This window comes from Hylobates moloch, unplaced genomic scaffold, assembly GCF_009828535.3.
Source record: "Hylobates moloch isolate HMO894 unplaced genomic scaffold, HMol_V3 SCAFFOLD_12, whole genome shotgun sequence".
NCBI classification, from domain to species: domain Eukaryota; kingdom Metazoa; phylum Chordata; class Mammalia; order Primates; family Hylobatidae; genus Hylobates; species Hylobates moloch.
In genome coordinates, this window is record NW_026652287.1 from 49382148 (window position 1) to 49407337 (window position 25190).

At 49.8% G+C, this 25190-nt stretch overlaps 1 protein-coding gene across 11 annotated transcripts in view; it reads right to left on the minus strand.

Moving 5' to 3' along the window:
• Positions 1 to 11311: 11311 nt before the first annotated feature.
• Positions 11312 to 25190, minus strand: part of EPS15L1 (epidermal growth factor receptor pathway substrate 15 like 1) — a 120566-nt gene continuing 106687 nt past the window's right edge. For 4 of the 11 annotated variants that reach the window (XM_032170029.2, XM_032170027.2, XM_032170025.2 and 1 more), the window contains 2 exons: positions 17962 to 18167; positions 11319 to 11916 (listed from right to left, as the gene is read on the minus strand). In XM_032170029.2, the coding sequence (XP_032025920.1) occupies positions 11770 to 11916; positions 17962 to 18167 (353 nt within the window). In that variant the 3' untranslated portion in view covers positions 11319 to 11769. Of the gene's footprint in view, positions 11917 to 16052; positions 18168 to 25190 lie in introns of those variants that run through there. The other 7 variants (XM_032170028.2, XM_032170026.2, XM_032170024.2 and 4 more) reach the window with 7 other exon arrangements.

Here is a 25190-nt window from a genome sequence, read left to right on the forward strand (position 1 = left end):
CGCCCAGCCGAATAAATTTTTAAATGGTTAAAATGGTAAGTTTCATGTTTTTTATCATAATTAATTTTTTTTTTTTTGAGAGAGAGAGTCTTGCTCTGTCACCCAGGCTGGAGCACAGTGGCACAATCTTTGCTCACTGCAACCTCCACCTCCCAGGTTCAAGTGATTTTCGTGCCTCAGCCTCCCAAGCAGCTGGGATTACAGGTGTGTGCCACCACGCCCCACTAATTCTTGTATTTTTAGTAGAGACGGGGTTTCTCCAGATTGGCCAGGCTGGTCTCAAACTTCTGGCCTCAAGTGACTCTCCTGCCTAGGCCACCCAAAGTGCTAGGATTACAGGTGTGAGCCACTGAGCTTGGCCATAATTAAAATTTTTTAATTAAAAAAAAAAAACCTGGCCGGGCGCAATGGCTCACACCTGTAATCCCAGCACTTTGGGAAGCTGAGGCAGGTGGATCATGAGGTCAGGAGATCGAGACCATCCTGGCTAACACGGTGAAACCCCGTCTCTACTAAAAATACAAAAAATTAGCCGGGCATGGTGGCAGGCACCTGTAGTCCCAGCTACTCAGGAGGCTGAGGCAGGAGAATGGCGTGAACCCCGGGAGGCAGAGCTTGCAGTGAGCCGACATCACGCCACTGCACTCCAGCCTGGGCGACAGAGTGAGACTCCATCTCAAAAAAACAAAACAAAACAAAACAAAACAAAACAAAAACCACTACTACTGTTTCTACCACTTTACTTGAACATCTAGAATATGCCCTGAGGGATAGCTGTTATACCTCCATTTTTTTTTTTTTTTTTTTTTTTTTTTAGACAGAGTCTCAGTCTTTTTTTCACCGGGTGGGGTGCCGGTGTGTTGTTCTCAGTCCCCTGCAGCCTCCGCCTCCCAGGTTCAAGCAATTCTCCCACCTCAGCCTCCTGAGTAATTGGGATTACAGTCACCCGCCACCACACCCAGCTAACTTTTGTATTTTTAGTAGAGACAGGGTTTCACCATGTTGGCCAGCCTGATCTCGAACTCCTGACCTTAGGTGGTCCACCTGCCTTGGCCTCCCACAGTGCTGGGATTACAGGCATGAGCCACCGTGCCCGGCCAATGACCTCTATCTTATAGATGAAGAAAAATGGGGACTCCAAGTAGTGATTTGAGCAACCCAAGGTCACACTCTCCAGGGGTGAAGCTGTCTTCACACCAATTCTGACTTTAGGCTGTGCCTTTTCCAAGATGCGTATTGCCCGTCCATGGCTTCAATATCTTCTCTGGTCTACCTTAGGGGAAGAGATGCCACAGGTATCTTGCTCCAGGACCTAGAACCGGAAAATAAACCAGGGTTCTGGTCCACCATATTGTTCTCTTAGAACCAGGATCCTCATTTCCTTTAAAAAGTGTGTTTATAGTTGAACAATTGCTACATCTTGTCTTGAGTCTTTTTTTGGCTCTCGTAGTGGAAATTCTGCCCTTTGTCCTTAGTACAAAGAAATAATGTTCATCACAGAGCAGGATCTCAAAGTCCTTGTTTCTGGCCTCAGAAAGTGTTCTCTCTCCCAAGTGAAGGTTAATATAGGAATAACAATGGAAAGTCACAGAATTGCTCATTTATTAAACTAGTGTTTCTTGCAATGGTGTTTTAAAAGTTTATGAGATATATTATTGATATATAACATATTGATATAATTACACATTGTTGATATATTATTGAGACATTATATTAGGCGAGTTTTTTGTTGTTTTTAGAGTTGGGGTCTTGCTCTGTCGCCCAGGCTGGAGAGCAGTGGTGCCATCATAGCTCACCTCAGCCTCGAACTCCTGGCCTCAAGTGATCCTTCTGCCTCAGCCTCCCAAAGTGCTGGAATTACAGGCATGAGCCACTGTGCCCGGCCTGTATATTAGTGTTATTTGAACTAGGATTTCCCCCTTAACTATGAAATTAAGGTTATCAAGAGTGAGCAAAATATTTTAAAGATGAGGCTCACAAGATAATGTTTATTCAATTTTTCTTTTTTTATTATCTGAGATCCTAAAATATGTCTCTTTTTAGAGACTTGAATAATCATCTTAAAGGCTTTTAGAGCTAGAAAGGTCTTCACTGGGCTGGGCGCAGTGGCTCACACCTGTAATCCCAGCACTTTGGGAGGCCAAGGCAGGCAGATCACCTGATGTCAGCAGTTTGAGACCAGCCTGGCCAACATGGTGAAACCCCGTCTCTACCAAAAATACAAAAATTAGCCGGGCATGGTGGCAGGTGCCTGTAATCCCAGCTACTTGGGAGGCTGAGGCAGGAGAATCACTTGAACCCGGGAGGCGGAGGTTGCAGTGAGCCGAGACTGTGCCACTGGGTGACAGAGTGACACTCTGTCTCAAAAAAAAAAAGGAAAAAAGAAAAGTCTTCACTGGTTGTCTGGCCCAACCTCCTTAGTCAAATGAGAAAACTGAGGTGCACAGAGGTTAGGTCCAAGGTCATGAATAGAGAGCACCCCTGCACGTCAGTCAGAAAGGAAATCAGGCTGGGTACGGTGGCCACGCCTGTAATCTCAGCACTTTGGGAGGCTGAGGCAGGAGGATTGCTTGAGGCCAGGAGTTCCAGACCAGCCTGGGCAACATAGAGAGACCTCATCTCTATGAATAATTTTTTTTTTTTTTTTTTGAGGCAGAGTCTCACCCTGTTGCCCAGGCTGGAGTGCAGTGGTGCCATCTCAGCTCACTGCAACCTTTGCCTCCTGATTCAAGTGATTCTCCTGCCTCAGCCTCCCGAGTAGCTGGGACTACAGGTACCTGCCACCATGCCCGGCTAATTTTTTGTATTTTCAGTAGAGATGGGGTTTCACCGTGTTGGTCAGGCTGGTCTTGAACTCCTGACCTCACATGATTCACCTGCCTTGGCTTCCCAAAATGCTGGGATTACAGGTGTGAGCCACCGTGCCTGGCCAATTTTTAAAAAGTAGTTGGGCATGGTGGCACATGCCTGTGGTTCCAGTTACTCAGGAGGCTGAGGTAGGAGGATGGCCTGAGCCCAGGAGGTCGAGGCTCCAGTGAGCTATGATCACACCACTGCACTCCAGCCTGGGCAACGGAGCAACATCCTGTCCCCAAAACAAAACCAAACCAGAAAGCAAATCAAGGAGTGATATTTAAAGACCCACTCGGCTGGGTGCAGTGGCTCATGCCTGCAATTCCAGCACTTTGTGAGGCTGAGGTGGGCAGATCACCTGAGGTCAGGTGTTCCAGACCAGCCCGCCAACATGGTGAAAACCCATCTTTACTAAAAATGAACAAAATCAGCCCGGCGTGGTGGCGGGCACCTATAATTCCAGCTACTCGGGGAGCTGAGGCAGGAGAATTGCTTGAAACTGGGAGGTGGAGGTTGCAGGGAGCCAAGATCACTCCACTGCACCCCAGCCTAGGCACCAAGAGCAAAACTGTCTCAAAATAATAATAATAAAAAAAAATAAAAATAGGCCGGGCGGGTGGCTCACGCTTGTAATCCCAGCACTTTGGGAGGCCAAGGCGGGCGGATCACGAGGTCAGGAGATCGAGACCACGGTGAAACCCCTTCTCTACTAAAAATACAAAAAAAATTAGCCGGACGTGGTGGCGGACGCCTGTAGTCCCAGCTACTCGGGAGGCTGAGGCAGGAGAATGGCGTGAACCTGGGAGGCGGAGCTTGCAGTGAGCAGAGATCGCGCCACTGCACTCCAGCCTGGGGGACAGAGCAAGACTCCGTCTCAAAAAAAAAAAAAAAATAATAATAATAATAATAAAATAATAAAAATAAAGACCACTCAACGTAAACACGACTCTACCCAGGCAAGCCCACATCACGTCATCTCTTTGGAATAAGCTTGCGATAACCATCGTATTTCCATTTCCTTTTATATTTTTCCAAAAACAGCTCATGATACAATTTGTACAGGTCCTAGTAACTTTGGGGAAAATTTTTGAAAAAAAAAAAAAGTAGCATGTTTCAAAGGAACTTGATCTGATAAGAGGCAGAAATATTGACTCCATTATTTCAAGAGGCAGTTGCTTTGTTTCCCAGACGCTTCCTGACAGTTTTAAAAATAGCCTTCCACAACTGTTCCAGGATGAGAATGTCCTTTTACATAAAATGGGCTTTGAAGATGTGATTTCATTTACTCAGAGGAGGCTGTAGATCATTCGTCATCCTTTTCCAAAACACGGCTTGGACCGGGCAATGTGGGCCCTTGAATTCCAGTTGAGCACCAGTCCAAACTGGGTTGTTGGATGCGGAGAAGATAGAGGGTACTCAGAAAGGGGACACGGCTCCTTACAATCTGGGAGACAAAACACAATGGGGTTGCAGTCAAAAGTTGCCTCTTGTGACCAGGTGTAGTGGCTCACGCCTGTAATCCCAGCACTTTGGAAGGCCGAGGCAAGTGGATCACCTGAGGTCAGGAGTTCGAGACCAGCCTGGGCAATATGGCAAAACTCCATCTCTACCAAAAAATACAGAAATTACCCGGGCATGGTGGTATGTGCCTGTAGTTCCAGCTCAAGAGGCTAAGTAAGGCAGGAGAATCACTTATTCCCGGGATGTGAAGGTTGCAGTGAGCTGGGATCACGCCACTGCACTCCAGACTGGCTGACAGAGCGAGACTCTGTCTCTAAAAGAAAAAAAAAAAAAAGTTGCCTCTTTCGGATGGGTGTGTTGGCTCACGCCTGTCATCCTAGCACTTTGGGAGGCTGAAGCTGGAGGATTGCTTTAGACCAGGAGTTTGAGACTAGCCTGGGCAACATAGCGAGACCCCATCTCTACCAAAAAAATTAATTACCTGGGCATGGTGGTGCACACCTGTAGTCCCAGCTACTTGGGTGGCTGAGGTGGGAGGATCACTTGAGCCCAGGAGGTCGAGGATGCAGTGAACTATGATCGCACCACTGCACTTCAGCCTGGGTGACAGAGTAAGGCCCTTTCTCTAAAGATAAAGAAATAAAAATAAAATAAAAGTTGCCTCTTGCCTGCTGTATTGGAGGTTTCTGTATCTGCTGATTCAACCAACCCTAGATCGAAACTACTTGAAAAAGGGCTGGGGGCAGTGGCTCATGCCTGTAATCCCAGCACTTTGGGAGGCCAAGGCGGGTGGATCACCTGAGGTTGGGAGTTTGAGACCAGCCTAGCCAACACAGTGAAACCCCGTCTCTACTAAAAATACAAAAATTAGCCGGGCGTGGTGGCAGGTGCCTGTAATCCCAGCTACTTGGGAGGCCGAGGCAGAAGAATTGCTTGAACCCAGGAGGCAGAGGTTACAGTGAGCGGAGATTACTCCACTGCACTCCAGCCTGGGTGACAAGAGCAAGACTTTGTCTCAAAAAAAAAAAAAAAAAAAAAAAAAGGCAGGGCGCGGTGGCTCACGCCTCTAATCCCAGCACTTTGGGAGGCCAAGGCAGGCAGATCACGAGGTCAGGAGATCGAGACCGTCTTGGCCAACATGGTGAAACCTCGTCTCTGCTAAAATACAAAACATTAGCCGGGCATGGTGGCAGGTGCCTGTAATCCCAGCTACTTGGGAGGCTGAGGCAGGGGAATGACTTGAACCCGGGAGGCGGAGGTTGCAGTGAGCTGAGATCGCGCCACTGCACTCCAGCCAGGTGACAGAGCAAGACTCCATCTCAAAAAAAAAAAAAAAAGAGAGAGAGAGAGAGAAAGAAACCATTTGAAAAACAATCGAAAGTTGCCTCTTATCTGAAAGATCTGATGGCTAGAAGGAGGGGTCATTGTTCATTTTCTCAGACGTGACCTTGGCATGGAGTATACGTAGCATGTCAGTCACCACACGTCTCAGTGATGTGCGCTTCAGGGCATGTGGGCGAAATGGCATCCTGACTCCAACTTGCTCTAAAGCGCTTCTCCAGAGCAAAGGAAGACAGCCAAGTGGCAAAGGTGGAAAATCTGGATGACAGTTGACGCTGGGTGGGGGTGTTTACTATCCTTTTCTCTTCAACTATTATGTTTGGAAATTTTCATCATACATTTGTTCCAACTGGATACTCTATTCTTCAGGAAAGGGCGTGAGTGTCCTTTGCTGTGGAAGAGACTGCCAATGGGAGAGGGGATGGATCTGTGGATTTGATGTTGATTATTTACACAGCAGGGGAGTGTGTGTGTGTGTGTGTAGCAGGAAAGGAAGGAAACAGGATTTGGGACCAGCTTCTAACTTTTTAAGGGGTCTGAGGACCTCTTTAAAAATCAGATGGAGGCTGGGCACAGTGGCTCACACCTGTAATCAGCAGCACTTTGGGAGGCCGAGGCGGGAGGGTCACTTGGGGCCAGGAGTTGGAGATAAGCCTGGCCAACATAGTGAGACCCTGTTTCTATAAAAATAAAAATAAAATTAAAAAAAATTAGCCAGGGCCGGGCGTGGGGGCTCACACCTGTAATCCCAACACTTTGTGAGGCTGAGGCGGGCGGATCAAGAGGTCAGTAGATCAAGACCATCCTGGCTAACACGGTGAAACCCCGTCTCTACTAAAAATACAAAAAATTTAGCCAAGAGTAGTGGCGGGCGCCTGTAGTCCCAGCTACTCAGGAGGCTGAGGCAGGAGAATGGCATGAACCCGGGAGGCAGAGCTTGCAGTGAGCTGAGATCGCGCCACTGCACTCCAGACTGGGTGACAGAGCGAGACTCCATCTCAAAAAAAAAAAAAAATTAGCCGGATGTGGTCAGCTACTCAGGAGGCTGAGGCAGGAGGATCACTTGAGCCCAGGAGTTCAAGGCTGCAGTGGGCTATGATTGCACCACTGCACTCCAGCCTGAGTGAGAGAGCGAGACCCCCATCTCTAAAAAAAAGGGAAAAAAAAAAGATAAAAAGTTATGAACACTCTGCAGACTCACATACAATAAAAAACAAACCAGGGCTGGGTGCGGTGGCTCATGCCTGTAATCCCAGCACTTTGAGAGGCTGAAGTGGGCGAATCATGAGGTCAAGAGATCGAGACCATCCTAGCCAACATGGTGAAACCCCATCTCTAATAAAAATACAAAAATTAGCCAGGCATGGTGGCGTGTGCCTGTAGTCCCAGCTACTTGGGAGGCTGAGGCAGGAGAATCACTTGAACCCGGGAGGTAGAGGTTGCAGTGAGCTGAGATCACGCCACTGCACTCTAGCCTGGCGACAAAGTAAGACTCCGATTCAAAAAAAAAAAGAACAAAAACAAAAAACTGGCAAATGTGCACTCAGGGGTTCACTGCTTTCCCTAGAAACATCCCATCCCCTGGGTAAGAGCTCCTAATTCAATACATGGTTTTCCATTTCTAAGATATCAAGAGCCATCACCTGCCTCTTCTGGGTACGGTGAATATGCAAATAAGCAGAAGACAACAAGAAACTAGAAACCCTCAAGTTTTCGAAGAAACCCTCAATTATTTTCTCAAATCAGCAAAACGAGCCTCCGTCCCTGGCTGGCTTCCGAGCTCTGAGCAAATGACTGCAGAGAATGAGTCTCAGTTTTCCCATCAGGAAAATGGGCTAACATCCACCCTCTTCATCTACAAGGTTGCTTTGAGTTTCCAACAAGATAATGGAAGTTGAATCGCTGTGAAAATTGTGACGTCCCAAACCAAATATAGAGTGTGAGCCTCACCTTCCTTCAAATGGTGCCAAAGCTGTGACTACCCTGGAGAGAGGTGACTCAGCGCCTTCTCCAAAGGGATCTATCATGGCAGAAGCACGTGGCATGGGACCTTCAGATTCACTCTGGGGTTTTCCTGCAGGAGGAAGGAAGTCTTGGGAATTGCCTCCGGCCATGACCACTTTCAGGAAGCTGCTCATTTTTGCAGAGAAGATTAGGGGCATCTTAGAGGTTACAAAGCCCACGAGGCCCCACCAGGCCCCAATCCACAAAGCAGGCCCATTCCATGGGAACCAAGAAGACGTCCCCTCCCAACACCCTCGTCTCCAGGACTGCAGGGACCCCTTGAGGGTCTGTAACCTGGAAAAGGGGGATTACCAAAGGTTTGGAATCTCTACATTCGCCCAAATCTACCATAAACTTCAGTTTATGGTTTATAGATGACCCTTGAACAACACAGGTTTGAACTGGGTGGGTTCAGTCGTATGCGGATTTTCTTTGTTTTGAGCCCAAGTTTTGCTCTTGTTGCCCAGGTTGGAGTGCAGTGGCACGATCTCAGCTCACTGCAACCTCCGCCTCCCGGGTTCAAGTGATTCTCCTGCCTCAGCCTCCCGAGTAGCTAGGATTACAGGCATCTGCCACGACGCCCAGCTACTTTTTGTATTTTTAGTTGAGACGGGGTTTTACCATGTTGGCCAGGCTGGTCTCAAACTCCTGACCTCAGGTGATCCACTCGCCTCAGCTTCCTGAAGTGCTGGAATTACAGGCATGAGCCACTGTGCCCTGCCTGTATGTGGATTTTCTTCCACCTCTGCCACCCCAAGACCAAGCCTTCCTCCTCCTCCTCCTCGGCTTACTCAACGGGAAGATGATGAGGAAGAAGACCTTTATGATGATCCACTTCCACTTAATGAATGGCCAATATTTTTTCCTTTTCCTGAGGATTTTCTTTTTTTGTTTTTGGAGACGGAGTCTCACTCTGTTGTCCAGGCTAGAGTGCAGTGGCACGATCTTGGCTCACTGCAACCTCTGCCTCCCGGGTTCAAGCGATCCTCCTTGTCTCAGCCTCCTGAGTAGCTGGGATTACAGGTGCCTGTCACCACACCCAGCTAATTTTTTGTATTTCTAGTAGAGATGGGGTTTCACCATGTTGGCCAAGCTGGTCTTGAATTCCTGGCCTCAAGTTATCCTCCCACCTCGGCCTCCCAAAGTGCTGGGATTACAGGCATGAGCCACTGATTCTGGCCTTTTTTTTTTTTTTTGAGACAGAGTCTTGCTCTGTCACCAGGCTGGAGTGCAGTGGCATGATCTCGGCTCATTGCAACTTCTGCCTCCCAGGTTCAAGCCACTCTCCTGCCTCAGCCTCCTGAGTAGCTGGGATTACAGGTGCCCACCACCACACCCAGCTAATTTTTGTATTTTTAGTAGAGACGGGGTTTCACTGTGTTGGCCAGGATGGTCTCGATCTCCTGACCTCTTGATCCACCCGCCTTGGCCTCCCAAAGTGCTGGGATTACAGGCGTGAACCAGCAGGCCCGGCCCTGTATTTTCAATCTCATTAATTACTGCCCTGAGACGAGTCTATGTAACAAAATATCTGAGGTTGAAAAACTGCTTTTTAAAAATAAATCTACCTGAGGCCAGGAGTTTGAGACTAGCCTGGCCAACATGGCAAAACCCCATCTCTACTAAAAATACAAAAAATTAGCCAGGCATGTTGCCTAATGCCTGTAATTCCAGCTACTCGGGAGGCTGAGACAGGAGAATTGCTTGAACTTGGGAGGTGGAGGCTGCAGTGAGCTGAGATAGCACCATTGCACTCCAGCTTGGGTGACAAGAGCAAAACTCTGTCCCAAAATAAAATAAAATAATAAATAAAAATAAATCTACGTCCAGTGGATCCAGGTCAACAACAGCCTTCTAAGTCATGTTGATGACATGGCTCTTTGATGTGATTTGACTTCATCTCCGTGGTCTTCCTCCCCCAAGTGCAGCTCCGCATCTAGTCATGGCAAAAACATCAGACAAATCCCAGTGGAGGGATATTCTACAAAGCACCTGACCAGTTCTCCTTGTAACTGTCATCAAAAACACACAATGTTTGAGAAACTCACACAGCCCAGATAATTCTTTTTTTTTTTTTTCTCGAGACAAGAGTCTCACTCTGTCGCCCAGGCTGGAGTGCAGCGGCGTGATCTCCGCTCGCTGCAACCTCTGCCCCCTGGGTTCAAGCAATTCTCCTGCCTCAGCCTCCCAAGTAGCTGGGATTACAGGCGCCTGCCACCGTGCCCGGCTAATTTTTGTATTTTTAGTAGAGGCGGGGTTCCACCCAGCCCAGAGAATTCTAAGGAGATGTAAGGGCTGAATGTCATAGGGGATCCTGGGACAGAAAAACGACATTGGGGGAAAAACAGAATTTTTTTTCTTTTTTTTGACAGAGTCTTACTCTGTGGCCCAGACTGGAGTGCAGAGGTGCGATCTTGGCTCACCATAACCTCCACCTCCCAGGTTCAAGCGATTCTCCTGCATCAGCCTCCCTAGTAGCTGGGATTACAGGCATGCTCCACTACCACCCAGCTATTTTTTTTTGTATTTTTAGTAGAGATGGGGTTTCACCATGTTGGCCAGGCTGGTCTTGAACTCCTGACCTCAAATGATCCACCTGCCTCAGCCTCCCAAAGGGCTGGGATTACAGATGTGAGCCGCCGTGCCCTACCTGCATTTTTTTTTTTAGACGGTGTCTTTCTTGTCGCCCGGGCTGGAGTACAATGGCGCGATATTGGCTCACTGCAACTCCACCTCCTGAGTTTCAAGTGATTCTCCTGCCTCAGCCTCTCGAGTAGCTGGGATTACAGGTGTGCACCACCACACCCGGCTAATTTTTATGTTTTTTCAGTAGAGAAAAGGGTTTCACTATGTTGGCCAGGCTGGTCTCAAACTCCTGACCTCAGGTGATCCCCCCCTCCACCTCAGCCTCCCAAAGTGCTGGAATTACAGGCATGAGCCACCGCACCCGGCCAAAAAAACAGAGCAATTCTGAATAAAGTGTGGACTCTAGTTAATAATAATGAATCTGTATTGGTTCATTAATTGGGATGTAAGTAATGTGTAATGTAAGATGTTAAAAATAAGGTAAACTCTCTAAGGGGCTTAAGGGAACCCTTTGTATTTTCTTTGCGATCTTTCTGCAAATTTAAAACTGGCCAGGCACAGTGGCACACGTCTATAATCCCAGCCCTTTGGGAGGCTGAGGTGGGAGGATCACTTGAGCCCGGGGGAGTGGAGGTTGCAGTGAGCTGAGATCATACCACTGCACTCCACCCTGGGTGACAGAGCTCAGACCCTGTTTCAAAAAAAAAATTTCTTTAAGGATAAATTGTCTAAGGGGCTTATGGGAACTCTTTGTATCTTTGTGATTTTTCTGCAGGTTTAAAACTGTCCTAAAAAATAAAGTTGGTTAAAACATAAAAATAGGCAGGGCTTGGTGGCTCACGCCTGTAATCCCAGCACTTTGGGATGCTGAGACAGGAGAATTGTTTGAGTCAAGGAGTTTGAGACCAGCCTGGGCAACACGGCAAGATCTCATCTCTTTAAAAAAAAATTACCAAAAAAAAAGTAAAAACTTAAGATTTAAAGAGCAATGTTCCACCTGGTTGATCTGCTTCCTGATACCCATGTAGGGAAAACAATGTTTACAGAGATTAAAGAAGCTTCTCTTGTTTTGTATTAAAATATTTTATATTAATCATTCAAACTTCATTTTATACAACGAGTGCATACACCATTGGGGGAGTGTCTGACTGATGCGTGGGAGGGCGGGCGGGGATGTCTGCAGCTACGAGTAGGGAGGAGGCGGGGAAGCCCTGGGCGCTTCCTCTCCTCGACTGACCGCTGTGTGTTCGTTCCCAGAGGAAGAGCCGGAGGCAGTCAGCCCTGGGGGGATGGCACAGTGGAGAGACGGACCTGCAGAAGTGGTGGCCAAGGCCTCTGTAAGGGCTTCCCCAGGAGATGTGACCTTTCCAGGTCTTGCAGCCTAGTCCTTGCTCACCCTGAACAAGCCCCCGAGTCCCGGTCCTTGGAGTACGGTGGCGACGGTGTGTGTGTATATATAGACATCTGCACTGCCCCCTCTCTGGAACCCGCCCGTGCCCTGTCCCGCCTACACATGGCCCTCGCCTAGGCGGCAGGCATGTCAGCCTTGCTAAGCGCGATGGCCAGTTCCAGGTCCTCCTGCTCCTGCCGCCGCAGCCGCGCCAGCCTCTCCTGTTCCGCCTTCTCGCTCTCCCGCTTGGCCCACGCCAGCTGCTGCTCCTCATTGCCAAACTGCAAAGGAAAAACGGAGAGTGGGTGATGTGGCCCTGGGGCTAGGACCTGCAAGCTGGAGGGAGGCAGGGAATGCGTGGGAGGGGGCAGGGTCCTGCCCACCGCCCAGCGGAGGGTCCGATATGCAGGGGATAAGCGTGTCTTGGCTGGGCGCAATGGGCATGCGAGCCTGTCTCAGGCCCCCCATCTGGAAAGCAGAACGGACGGGATGCAAGTGATTGAGTGTGACCTTAACCGTGACCTCTGGGCCTCAAAGAAACCAGCCACCCCGCCCCACGCAGAGAAGTGAGGATGGGCCCTTGATGCTGGTGGCCAAGAGGTGCAAAGATGGGGAAGTTCGAGCGTGCATAGCTCTGAAGCCCCGCGGCGCAGACAATTCTGCACCCTGGGAATGCGGTATTTCTACCTCCGGCCATGCTCCAGAGAGCTCTGAGTCCCTCTGAGGGTCATTTTCTTTTTCGTTTTTTTTTTTTTTTTTTTTTTTTTTTTTTTTTTTTTTTTTTTTTTTTTTTTTTTTTTTTTTTTTTTTTTTGAGATGGAGTCTTGCTCTGTCGCCAGGCTGGAGTGCAGTGGCGCTATCTCGGCTCACTGCAACCTCCGCCTCCCAGGTTCAAGGGATTCTCCTGCCTCAGCCTCCTGAGTAGCTGGGATTACAGGCGTGCGCTACCATGCCTGGCTAATTTTTATATGTTTAGTAGAGACGGGGTTTCACCATGTTGGTTAGGCTGGTCTTGAACTCCTGACCTTGTGATCCACCCGCCTCAGCCTCCCAAAGTGCTGGGATTACAGGCGTGAGCCACTGCACCCGGCTCTGAGGGTCAATTTCTCCCAGAACGCTGACAAAAGGTGTGGCATTTACACTGCCATTTAGTCAAGTTTTTATCCTTGGGGTGTTTTTCTAAAATGTTCAGTTAAAATAAAAACTTTAAAAAGGGAGAAAACCATCTTGATGCTGAGATAGGTGATTTCAAACAACTCAAAGTACTTTAGTCATGAAAAGAAAAGCCACATCCCACAAGCTCCTCCCCCAGGGTGGGTCCCCATGTCGCAGACTTCCCTGAGAGGTCATTGGCATCATCGGCCCCCTCAGGAAAGCTGCTGCCGCTTAGGGATTCAAAGGATTCCCTTATTAACATCTCTCTGTGATGCACTGCCTCTGACCAGCTCTCTGCTCAACACTGGAGTAACACCAAAGATAACATGCGCAGTGGCTCTTCCCCAGGCGCCCTTGGGAGCAGAAATATACAAACAATCCCAGACTGATCCAGGACCCAAGCACCCAGGCTCTCGAGGAGGGCCCTGCAGACTCCCCCAGGAGGGTGGGGGAAGGAAGCACACAGGAACACTCACGGCCTCTCCACCACACGCAGCAATAGGTCTGCATGACAACCTAGGGGTGGGCCTGCTGTCATCTCATCCCTCTGACAGCTGGGGACACTGAGGCCATGGAAGGGGTGGCTCACACTCTAGACTTTTCCCCCCCACCCAGGCCTGTGGGGAGCAGGATACCAGCTGAAACTGACAGGGAGGACGCGTCCCTGCGAGGTTCTGGGTGTGAGGCTCAGTGCCCGACCTTGGGGTCACCAGGACAAAGCGTGGGGTGGGATAAGCCAGACTGAGGAGGGGCTCGTAGGCCCCAGAAAGGAGCTGGGATTTCCCCGTGGAGGCTCCGTGGGCAAGCGAGTTTGGTGATCAGGTTGGCAGCGTCTGGCATTTCACGGCTTGATGGTGGCATGAGCAGGAAGCAGGAGAGACGAGGGCCAGATGGCAGGGCTGGGGGGACTGGGCCAGGTGCAGGAGCCGGTACATGCAAGGAACCTGGTTGGAAGGCAGATGTGGCAGTGAGGGGGATGCGGAGCCCTGGAGGCCTCCCTCTAGCTGGCCTCAGGACCCAGATAGGGGACAGGCAGAGTGTCAGTATCAAGAAAAGATGTCACTGGGAGGAAGGGCTGAGTCTTGACTTCTTAAAGAGGCACTGCCCAGCTAAACACTTGGGGGGGGTCTAATGAGTCTCCACGTCGGACTCCCTCCCCGCCATTGTGTCACTGCCACGGGCACAGATAAGCGTCCCCCCGCCCCAGTTTGGGGAATTTTCCAACACCTCATGGGGAGAAAAACAAGGAAAAAAACAACAAGTGCGGGTGGAAATTATTCCATGGTGCTGCTGACAACAGCGGGAGGGAGACAGCGCGGCTGACAGGGACCTCACCCTCCACCAGCCTTGAGGACAGGGTGGGTGGGAGCTGATGGTAATGTTCGCCCGGATCCAAATCAAAGCCTGGAATGGCCAAGTAACCGGCCGGGTGGATCTGAACCACAGTCCCCTGGCCTTCTCTGGCCCCGCTGAGCCCCCGTGTCACAGAGTGTCACTGAAGCGCCTTCCCTTGAGGGGGTCTGTGTTTCCAAATGAAAGCTGTCAGTAGGAAAGTTCCCAGTGCCTTCAGAGTCGACTGGTTCAAGGTCAGCTCACGAATCCACTACGGAGACTTGCATTGGTGAGGTCTGCATGCACTTAGGAGGCACGCTGCACTGTGAGGCCTGGGAGAGCTCTCCTGAAAGGGGACTCCGCAGCTCCCTCTGTGTCTGCTGTCTTAGCCCTGGAGGGGGCCACCTTCTAGTTCTCGTATCTGGGTGGGTCACACAGGCCAGAATCTGGATGCCTGTGGGTGTGGCCGATGCAAAACCAATAGTGGCTGGGAAACACACTGGCTCTGATTTCTGCTTCCCTCTGGCATTACCATGGAACCCAGACACCATAGGGGTGGGACACCATCCTCGCCGAGGCCTGCCCACTCAGGATGCGGTTCATTTTCAAAAGCAAATAAGTGGTTCATTTCATCAGCCTCTTGGAAATCCGCAGTTCAGACAGCTCGGCATGTTGGGCCATGGGATGGCCCTGGGAGGCGCCCGGCACCTGTCCTCACTAGGAAAGGACACTGGCACTCCAAGGCATCTGATGGCACTTCCACCCCACCATGTGCAGGACACACCTAGCCACTTCCCATTCATTCACTTACTCTGACATTGAAATTGCATCCAACTCCTTCAATAATTCAAAGCACAGCCTACCTGATCTGGTATTTGCACTGCTCTTAATGCGAACTTCCAAAAGAACCGTTCTGCTAACCTAGAAATGCCACTTCCTAATACACACATTTGCCTGAGACAGAAAGGCCTGCTTTTAAAGAAATACCAGAGAGGAAGAGGTTTCCTGGGAACAGCCACACACACAAATAACCCATTGATGGAAATTTGGGGCTTGTAAATTAGAGGGTTCTGGAGAGGCACAGCCGGGGCACCACCTCCACAAGTGAGGTGCGGGTGACCTGGGCCCCCCTGACTGCCAGTGTGGACTGGGCTGCTCCTGCACAGGTAAAAATGTGCCCTGAACAGCAGTTTCAGAACGTCCACGCTGAAAAGAGTCACGCTGCCAATCTGCCGGGCAGCCAGACAGCCCGACAGCCCTCTTGGCATTTGCTCAGGGAAGTGGAATCATTCAAACCAGAGGAAGCAGCTGTGCCCTCTTCTAAGTTAGCACAAATAGTCAAGATCCAGTGAACCTAGAAACCACCAGCCGATCGGCTGAGCCCCCGAATGCTGTGAACATGGAGAGACGTCATCTGGAGTCCCCAGAGAACTGGTTATGGATGATTTTAGACAATGATACGACCCAAAGGGACAAACAAAAACAATTAAGGGTCCTGTTTTCACTCACACTATCCCTTCAGAGTGGCTGAAGTACACTATCTGATAATTTCCTCTGGAAAAAACCGGGGTATTTGCAGTGGGAAAAGTGATTTTAAACAGAAAACAGGTCAGGCGCAGGGGCTCATGCCTGTAATCCCAACACTTTGGGAGCCTGAAGCAGGAGGATCATTTGAGCCCAGAGTTCAAAGACCAGACTGGGTTCAAAGACCAGAGACAAGTAAAGTGAGACCCTGTCTCTATTAAAACATTTTAAAATTAGCCAGATGTGGTGGTGCGCGCCTGAGGTCCCAGCTACATGGGAGGCTGAGGCAGGACGACTGCTTGAGCCCAGGAGGTCAAGGCTGCAGTGAAGCTGTGACTGCACCACTGCACTCCAGCCTGGGCAACAGAGCAAGACTCAGCTCTGAAAATATAAAAACCAAAAAATTAGGGAAAAAAAAAAACAAAACAGAAAATAGCAGGGCTGCACCCAGGCCTGGGTGGAATTTGCTTTCCCACCAGGAGATGAAGGTGATAAAATGGCTGGCACTATTTTAAAACTGAAGTTAACAATTGTTCTGGAACTACCAGAAATACTAAGCCAAATGATACCTTGAAACCTTGGGTGTTTTTTTTTTTTTTTTATGCTTTTTCGAGAAAACGAGCTCTTTGGGGGTTGGGGTCACAGGAAATAGAACTATGACTTTCAGAAAGAGAACAGTCATTTCTTCAAGCTGCCGTTCACCCCACTTACCTAACTCTTCCCTACCCAAGACAGAGTACCTGAGTCATGTGTGAAGAGTTCTGTTTTTTTTTTTTAAATCAGCATTTAATATTTTTCCACCAGAAAATAAATGAAGGGCTATTCAAGAAACTCTAGATAAAGCAGGTTTTGTTTCTGGCTTTTATTAACAATGTCACCATTTTGTATAGACCCCCAGTGCACATCTAGGGTCAACAAAATCAAACTCACTGCAGTTGTAAAATATTTATAGGTCACCAAGAGCCAGAAACAGGTCGGGGTCTTGGGCGATTTAAATAAGCCACACGGGCCAGTCACGTGTAACCCCAGTACTTCAAGGTGGGAGGATTGCTTGAGGCCAGGAGTTCCAGACCAGCCCAGGCAACACAGCAAGACCCTATCTCTACAAAAAAAAATTAAAAATTAGCCTTGCGTGGTGTTGCACGCCTGTCGTCCCAGCTACTCAGGAAGCCAAGACAGGAGGATCGCTTGAGCCCAGGAATTCGAGGTTACAAGTGAGCTCTGATCGCGCCAATGCAGACCAGCCTGGGCAACACAGCGAGACTTTGTCACTAAAATAAATAAATTGATAAATAAGCCATAGGATAGCTGTGCACGGTAGAGATCATCAAGACGGCCCAGAAACAAATCGGGTGCTTTCTGTGCATTGACATGGCAGGGCTTGTGTTCAAAGAGCCATCCCAGGAGTCGAAGCGTCTATAAATAACACGTCTCACACCTAATGATGAAGGAACTAACAAGCCCAAAGGAAGAAAGCGAGTGCGTCACATACAGTGAAACCAATTCTGGGAAGACAACACCTGAAGCTTTCAGAGAACAAGATTTTCACGTATCAAGGAAGCTACTAAAAACTCCTTGAAGCGACGGCATGTTACAATCTTGAATATTTTTTCACACACAGGAAAACAAAGCCAGGCTTTCAAAATCCCGGGATGTGCTTCTGAAAAGGCACTTAACTTTGCTCAACAGCTTTTTTGAGCTCTTTTTGTTTTGGCTTTCAGAGTGGCTGTTCTAGACTGGATTTCTTTTTTCATTGGAGCTGGTAACTGAAATTTAAAAGCTTTAAAAAAAAAACTTCAAATTGCTCTTCCCTGGTGCGATCTGCCTAAAGTCCTTCAATTTGTACTTGTGGCACAAAATGCATGGGGCGGGACTGTGAGAACTTGTGCACAAAGAAAGGGCTTTTGGGGGACAGCAGAACTCTAATGTAACTTTTGCAATCTTCTTTTCGTACTTCGGAAGTGTTTGACATCTTCGCTTCCAAAAACCAGTGAACACAACAGCCTCAGTGCAACAGAAATAATACAAAGAATACAAAGAATCTACCGTGAAGGACAGACAGGTCCCGCCTCCCTGCTGGAAGAAAACGTGCCCTTATGATAGAGCATCCAAATCGCGGCTCTTTTTTTTTTTATTGAGAAACTGTTTTTCTTACAGAAGTGGCAGTGTAGAATAAATAACGCGAGGGACAGAGAGTGTGAGGTACCAAGAGGCTAAAGAAGCTGGGAGGTTTGCCTTTAAAAGGAGACAAAAATCCCAGGGAAGCTGCAAATGGAAGGGAGGGGGGTGGCCCGGAGGCGGAGGACTCAACTTACAGAGGTGAAGTCTGCAAAGCCCGAGGCAGAGGCCTTAGAAGGTTTAGCTGCAGAGGAGGGGACAAATGGGTCTTTTCCACTAAACGGGTCCCCAAACCCCTTTTTACTTTGGAACGGGTCGCCGCTGTCAGCCCCGAGTGGCTGGAATGGATCGGGGGCCTCGGGAAAGTCTGCGGAACCAAGCTGGCTTACAGGTGTACTTTTACCTGGAAAGTTTAGGAGAAAAAAAAGGAGAAAGAAAGAAACATGAGTTACTCACCCGGACAGAGCAGAATGCTGGTGGGCACAAGCCCGGGACGCTTCTCTGGGAAGAGCTTGGAACTTGGCTAACAGGCTGGACGGAGGTACCCTGGGGAATCCCAGTTATAATCAGCTTTATCCCAGGGGCTTAACGGGTTGTGAACAACACAGGAAAAACACTTCAGATGACTCCCACACACAACACACACAGAGCAGCTAAAACTTGAGTTGCCCTAGAATAGTTTGCATGCAGGTACGTTTCAAACAGATTCATTTTAGCATGGCAACACATTTATTAACATACTAATTTAAAAAATCATGGCTGAGCAGAAAAATACACTGCAAGCTTCTAACAGTAAAACAAAAAAAAAAAGTGGGGGGAGAGTTACTTGCAAATGAAAAGGAGGGATTAGTTTCACAACGTGGTATGGTTATTAGGCGTGTTAGTTATAAGGGTCTGCACACAGCAGCTCTGCCATGCTGAGGTTTTGAGGTTTAAGTTCTTTTTTTTTTTTTTGGAGACAGAGTCTTCTCGCTCTGTCACCTGGGCTGAAATGCAGTGGTGCAATCATGGCTCATTGCGGCCTTGGCCTCCAGGGCTCAAGTGATCCTCCCACCTCAGCCTCCTACAGGCATGAGCCACCATGCGTGGCTAATTTTTGTATTTTTAGTAGAGACGGGATTTTGCCATGTTGCCCAGGCTAGCCTCGAACTCCTGGCCTCAAGTCATCTGCCCGCCTCAGCCTCCCAAAGTGCTGGGATTACAGGCATGAGCCACTGCACCTGGCCTTAAGTTTTTTTTAGCCCCCACTTCTGTCCCTCTGGTGTTGGTGGCTCCAAGGGGCAGGGTTTATCGGGGCCTTTCTGGGCTTCTGCCAAGCAGGGAACTCCAGGATGCCCAGTCCCAGCAAGGTATATCTTGACAGGGAAGCGGGAGAGAAGTGTTCAGAAGTGGAGGAAAATGAGACTGTGTGGGGGACATGGCCTGAGGGCAGGTAGCTTTTCCCAATGCGTCCTGCCAATGTACCAGAATACTCCACCAAGAAGCAGAGGCCTGTTAAGATCTGCTTGGTGACGGGAGGTCCCACCTGACGGGCCTTCCAGCAGCTGCATTTGGCAGGCCAGCCGGGCTGACTCCATGCTCCTGACACTCCTCTATCTGCCCAATGGAGTCCCTGGGCATTCAATGTGGTCCACGCAGCACCCCAGACTGGAAGCTCAATAATATGCAACATGATTCCACTGTGTTAACTCTGGAAGTTTCGAAGCTAATGTTTAGAAGAAACCAGGAACTGCCTGTCCCTCCAGGGTTGACCTTGGATCTCTGGCTGCACTTCCAGCCACACCTGCCCCACCCACCACCTGAAACCGGGACACCTGCCTTCCTCATCCAGTAGAACGAGCCCACACAGGCCAGCCTTGGTCCCTCTCCATGCCCAGATCTAAAACCGTTCCCTCTGTTCCCCCAGCAGATCAGCCATCCCAGGCCTCATTTTTGAGGCCCCAGGTGTCCTTGTGGGCTCCGGAGCTATAGCCCCCATCTGCCGCCTTTAGCTCTGGGCCTCGGCAAGGGAAAGTGCCTCCTCCCAGCTGGCCTCGGTTTCCTTATCTGTGAGTGGAAATGAGAAGAAGAGTGCCAAACAAGGTGACGTTCCTGGGGTCCCAGGAGTCTGCTCCCACTCAGTGTCCTGCACCGCCGTGCCCAGCATGGGTCAGTGAGAACCTGGCCTGTAGCCCCCCCTTGCCTGTAGCCCTACTTCTGGAAACGGAAATTCACTTTTCTCTCAACCGGCAGTTCTGGGCCAGCATAAGGACTGCTGCTTTCTTTTTGCATATTCAAGGAAAAACAGTCTTCCTTCCCACGGTTTGCACAGAAGGACTCGGAGACAAACTCCCTGGCAGCCCACCCTTGTGGCCTGCCTGTCCACCTCCGCCTGTCCCACAGGGTTCCACCAGGGTCGCCGTCGCATCCTTAGCTGACCTCTGGCCACCAGCTGCGGGAGATCCTTCCAGACTCCTTGTCTGTGTGCGTCCATCTAAGAGGCTCCTCCTCAGGGTTGGAGGGCGAACTGTCCTGGGCTCTATTAGGACTCACATGGATGAGAAAGAGGGGAGGTCGAGGCCTGGTATCAGTCTCCTCCTGTGGCCTCAAATCAATTCACTGTCAGCCCCAAGGCCCAGTTAGCAAAGGGGGCCCTGGGATCTGGAAGGGGCCTATCTTTGCCAAAACTTGTGGGCAAACCATGCTGGAGACCCTTCCCCAGAGGGGCAGTGCCCAGCCCACGTGGGCAGGACAGGAATGTGGCCCCTCTCCTTCCAACAACACCTGCCCTCTCAGGGAAGTCCCCACACCCGAGCTTTCTAGGTGTCTCCCTTTCTCTATCCCCAGATGCCTCTCCCACCTTCAGCTCTACTGTGGCCTCCTCCTACCCCTGACCTCCCTGGGGCTGCAGAGAGCAGGGTGATCTGGCCCAGCCCGCAGCCCCTGGGCTGGTTCCACTGGCCTTGAGGAACTGCCTCACACCCCCACCTCGAGACCGCCTCCCATGCAGGGCCACTCCTGGTCCCAGGCATGAGCCAATGGTAAGCCAAGGCCTCGCTGCCGGGTCTCCCGGAGTTGCCCTGTTCCCTCTCCTAAGGGACGGGCAGGCGGGAGGGGCTCAAGTGAGGCCTGCCTAGCCTCCTGTGAGCCCCAGGCTGTCCACTGGAGCAGAGGGGGCTCCCTAGGGCTCCTGAGCAGGATGGAGGGTGGGCGAGGGCCCCTCACCTCCACCCTCCCGTCCCTAGAAGCCTCGTCTCCCTATTGGCTGCCCACCAGCTCGGCTCCCTTCCCTGTGAGCCAAACCCACCCAGCAAAGTGGCCTCTTAACACAGGCAGGCCCCAGCGCCCTGCCCAGACTGCTTGAGGGCTTCTCCCGCTTGGGGATGACACCCCAGTCTTGTCCAGGTGGCACCTCCTTCCCCAGGAACCCCCAAACCCAGGGCTTCTTTCCTGGCTATGCCTTGTCCCTCTGCCTGGAAGGCACTCCCAACTGGAATGCCATCACAGGCGGTGGCCTTCTCAGGGAAGAAATGGCAGCCCCTTCCCCATCATGCCTGTGTTTAGCTCTGCAGCCAAGCCCTGGGGCTGGGAGTGGCCCTCGAAGACGGTGTGGGACATGGCGGCCACCCCCCTCAGCCTGTTTCTTAATCCAAACAAAGGGCTGTGTCTCCCCAACAATTGTTCATATGTTCAAGTCCTAACCCCTGTGCCTTAGAATATGACCATACTTGAAGATAGCATATTTAAAGGGGTAACTGAGTTAAAATGAAGTCAAAGGATCAATGACTGTCTTCATTGAAAGAGCTTAGGACACAGATCTACACACAGAACAGCCATGTGAAGATGCACCAGGCCAAGGAGAGGCCTCAGAAGAAACCAACCCCACTGGCGCCTTGATCTTGGACTTTGAACCTCTTGAACTGCGGGACAATCCTGTCTGCTGTTTAGGCTGAGATAGAGCAAGTGTGAGCAGGGAGCCACCAAAGCCACCGGCAGGGGCACCCTGGGGGACAGTGTGACAGTGTCCTGCACCCCAGCCTGTGGGTTTGCAGAGGATAGGGACAGTGACCTCAGCTAGTCCCTCGAGCCCCTGCCTGCTTGTGCCGAGCCTCTCCCTCCATGGGAAAGCCCCCCTTCCCCCAGGGTCCCTCACCACTCTGCTTCCCGTGGCACTGGCCTCTGGCATGGCCGAGGGTCAGCTCTGTGAAAAGCGGGCTCAGCATATCACAAATGCCAGCCAATACCACCCCATGTCCCTGGTGCCCTCCAGCCCAGGGCTCGGCACACAGTGGGCTTCAGGAGGTCCTGGTGAATCAGGACAGGAATGTGGCCCCTCTCCTTCCAACAACGCCTGCCCTCTCAGGGAAGTCCCCACACCCGAGCTTTCTAGGTGTCTCCTTTTCTCTATCCCCAGATGCCCCTCCCACCTTCAGCTCTACTGTGGCCTCCTCCTACCCCCGACCTCCCCGGGGCTGCAGAGAGCAGGGTGATCTGGCCCAGCCCGCAGCCCCCGGGCTGGGGGCTGTTACAGCTGCCTGTTACAGATTCCACGGGTCTCCAGGGACCTGGGGCCCTTTGGAGCAACACCCTGGGGAGCGAGAAGGGAATAAAGGCATCTGCCCTTTCTGGTTTGCAGGAAACAGCAATGTTACTGTGCATGCTTGGGTGTTTGATTTTTCCTCGAATACCTATGTGATATGGATCAAATGGCAAGATTCTAGCAGAGGAAACAGTAAGTGTTTCCAGGGGAGAAGCTCAAAGTCCCAGGACACGGTGTAGCCCCCTGGGACGGGCAGCAAGTCCAGAGTGGACATTGCTTGATTTCTGGAAGCCATTCCTGCAGGGAATGATCACCTGAGGCAGATTTGCAAGTATGTGGAGGGCGGTGTAAAGGGAGGACGCCCCAGCCGGGCCCCCAAGAGCGACCGCCACAGTACAGAAGGTTCAAATAAAGCAGTCATTTTTGAGCTGCTTTTCTTCTTCTTTTCAATGAAGATCTTCCTCCCTTGGTTTGGGGGGTTTAAAAAAAAGAAATTGGTTTTTGGGAGGAGTGGTTAAGAATTCTGCCTGCTACCATTTCAAGCTGAGGTTTCTGATGCGCAAAGAGATGTTTGGAGAGATGAAAAGCTTCGTTCACACCAAGAACTGCCTGTGCCTGGTTTTGTTCTGTTGCCGAAACCGTTGTTATTTAGAAATCATGACTACGGTAACATGAAACCAGGGCACATCAACTGCTGGCCTCTTGTTTTCAGAAGGAAAATCAACAACAACAACAACGGTTTTTTTCTCAGTTGTTAGTGTTTGTGCTTTGGCAAGAGAGGCGATTTTGGACCTGACACGTGCGAGGTCAGCCGAGCGCCCGTTCCAGCTCTCGACCTTGCTGATGACCGGAGGCTTTGAGCAAAGAAAGCCCCCAGCATCACAGCAGGGCCACGGCCCTCGGCCCAAACTTCCCACTTTTGCTCAGCGATTTATTTTTAGCGGCTGTATTTTTCAAACCTTCTAGGTCTAGTTCCTGCTTTTATGTAACCACTTCTGCTAACTCCTTAATCGTTTTTTCCGATTTTGTGAGGTATAGCTTATCTCAAACGTGACAAAGTAACTTTAATCTGCCTCCAGGCCCTGAAGCAAAAGCTGCCACGGGCACCCACGCCAGGGTTTTATACTTTTTCATGGCTCCAGAAAACATGAGTAAGGAGAGAGCTTTACTGATGCGCATTTCAGAAAAGGGGATGGAAATCATGAAAACAAAACCCAAAAAAGTTGGTATAGAAACATCTGGGAATTATGGCATTAAACCAGGTGCCAGGCATCATCCTGGCACCTGGTTGGATACCATCGATCCTAGATATTTGCAGCGGGAACTACCGGGGACCACAGCAGACGGCAGTGAATAAAGACAAATGAAATTAAAGACCCTCTCGGGTGTGCTGACTGCCTACCGCAGGGAGACTTCATTAACAGGGGGCAAGGGATACAAGATTGAAGAAAAGGCAAAATAGAACTTATTTTCAAACCACAGCAGTTTCAACAGTTACCCAAGCGGTGTACCGAAACCACACACAGGACTGACTTTAGCAAAAACAATATGAACCAAATGGTTTACCACAGTGTGTACTGTTAAAAAAAAGAAAAAAAAAAAAAAAAACTTGGTGGCCGGCTCCACCCTGATAGAAGTATCTTTAATTCTCCTATTTCTCAAGCTTCTCTTCTTGAGGCTGCGCACGCCCCTAGCACCCGGAATCGGGGCTGTGATGGGACTGGCTCTGCTGCACTAGCGTTCTTGGTCAGCAAAGTTTTTCAAGGTTCTGACTTTTCTATCTTGCTTTGCAGAAGCCCTCCGCTTAAAAGCATCCTCAAGAGCTGGGTGCAAAAAAAAAAAAAGAACGCAAAAAACAAAAAACAAACAAACAAACAAAAAATTGAATAGAAATATACAATTGCAAACCCTAAAAATGGTGAATGCTATAAAAACATTGGAAAGGAAACTCTCTTGGTTTAAATTTTTGCTTAGGAGGAGAATAAAAGGTTCGGGTGAGGTAGGGTCTCAATCAATCTGATTAATAAAAATATTAGAAATAAACATGAGAGAGAGAGAGTGTGTGTGTGTGTGTGTGTGTGTGTGTGTGTGTGTGTGTGTGTTTGATCCTGCCTAGGTTCTATTTATACAGTTTGACACTGGCTAGGTTCTATTTATACAGTTCAGTTCAGTGCTGTACTTGGAAAATGCAGTTCTGTAGATGAGAGATAAATACAAAAACAAAAAGAAAACAAAAAAATACAAAACAAGGGTTTGTGGTCAGGGAAGCTGCCCACCTTCGCTATTATCCTATACAACACAGAACGATCACACAACTGTCACTCATCCTACACAACAGTGGACACACACACACACAACCATCATTGATCTTACACAACGGGACACACACAAGCATCATTGATCCTACACAACAGTGGACACACACACACAATCATCATTGATCCTACACAACAGGAGACACACACACACAAGCATCATTGATCCTACACGACAGGAGATGGCCACACAACTGTCATTCATCCTGCACAATATGGACACTCACAACTCTCATTCATCCTACACAACAGAGGATGCCCACACAATTGCCATTCATCCTACAGAACAGACACCCACACAACTGTCATTCACCCTACACAACAGGTGATCCCACACATCTCTCGTTCATCCTGCACAACATGCACACCCACACGACTGTTATTCATTCCACACAACAGGTGGTACCCACACAACCATCATTCACCCTACACAACACAGACACCCACCTAACTGTCTTTCACCCTACACAACAGGTGATCCCACAAAACCATCATTCACCCTACACAACACAGACACCCACCTAACTGTCATTCACCCTACACAACAGGTGATCCCACAAAACCATCATTCACCCTACACAACACAGACACC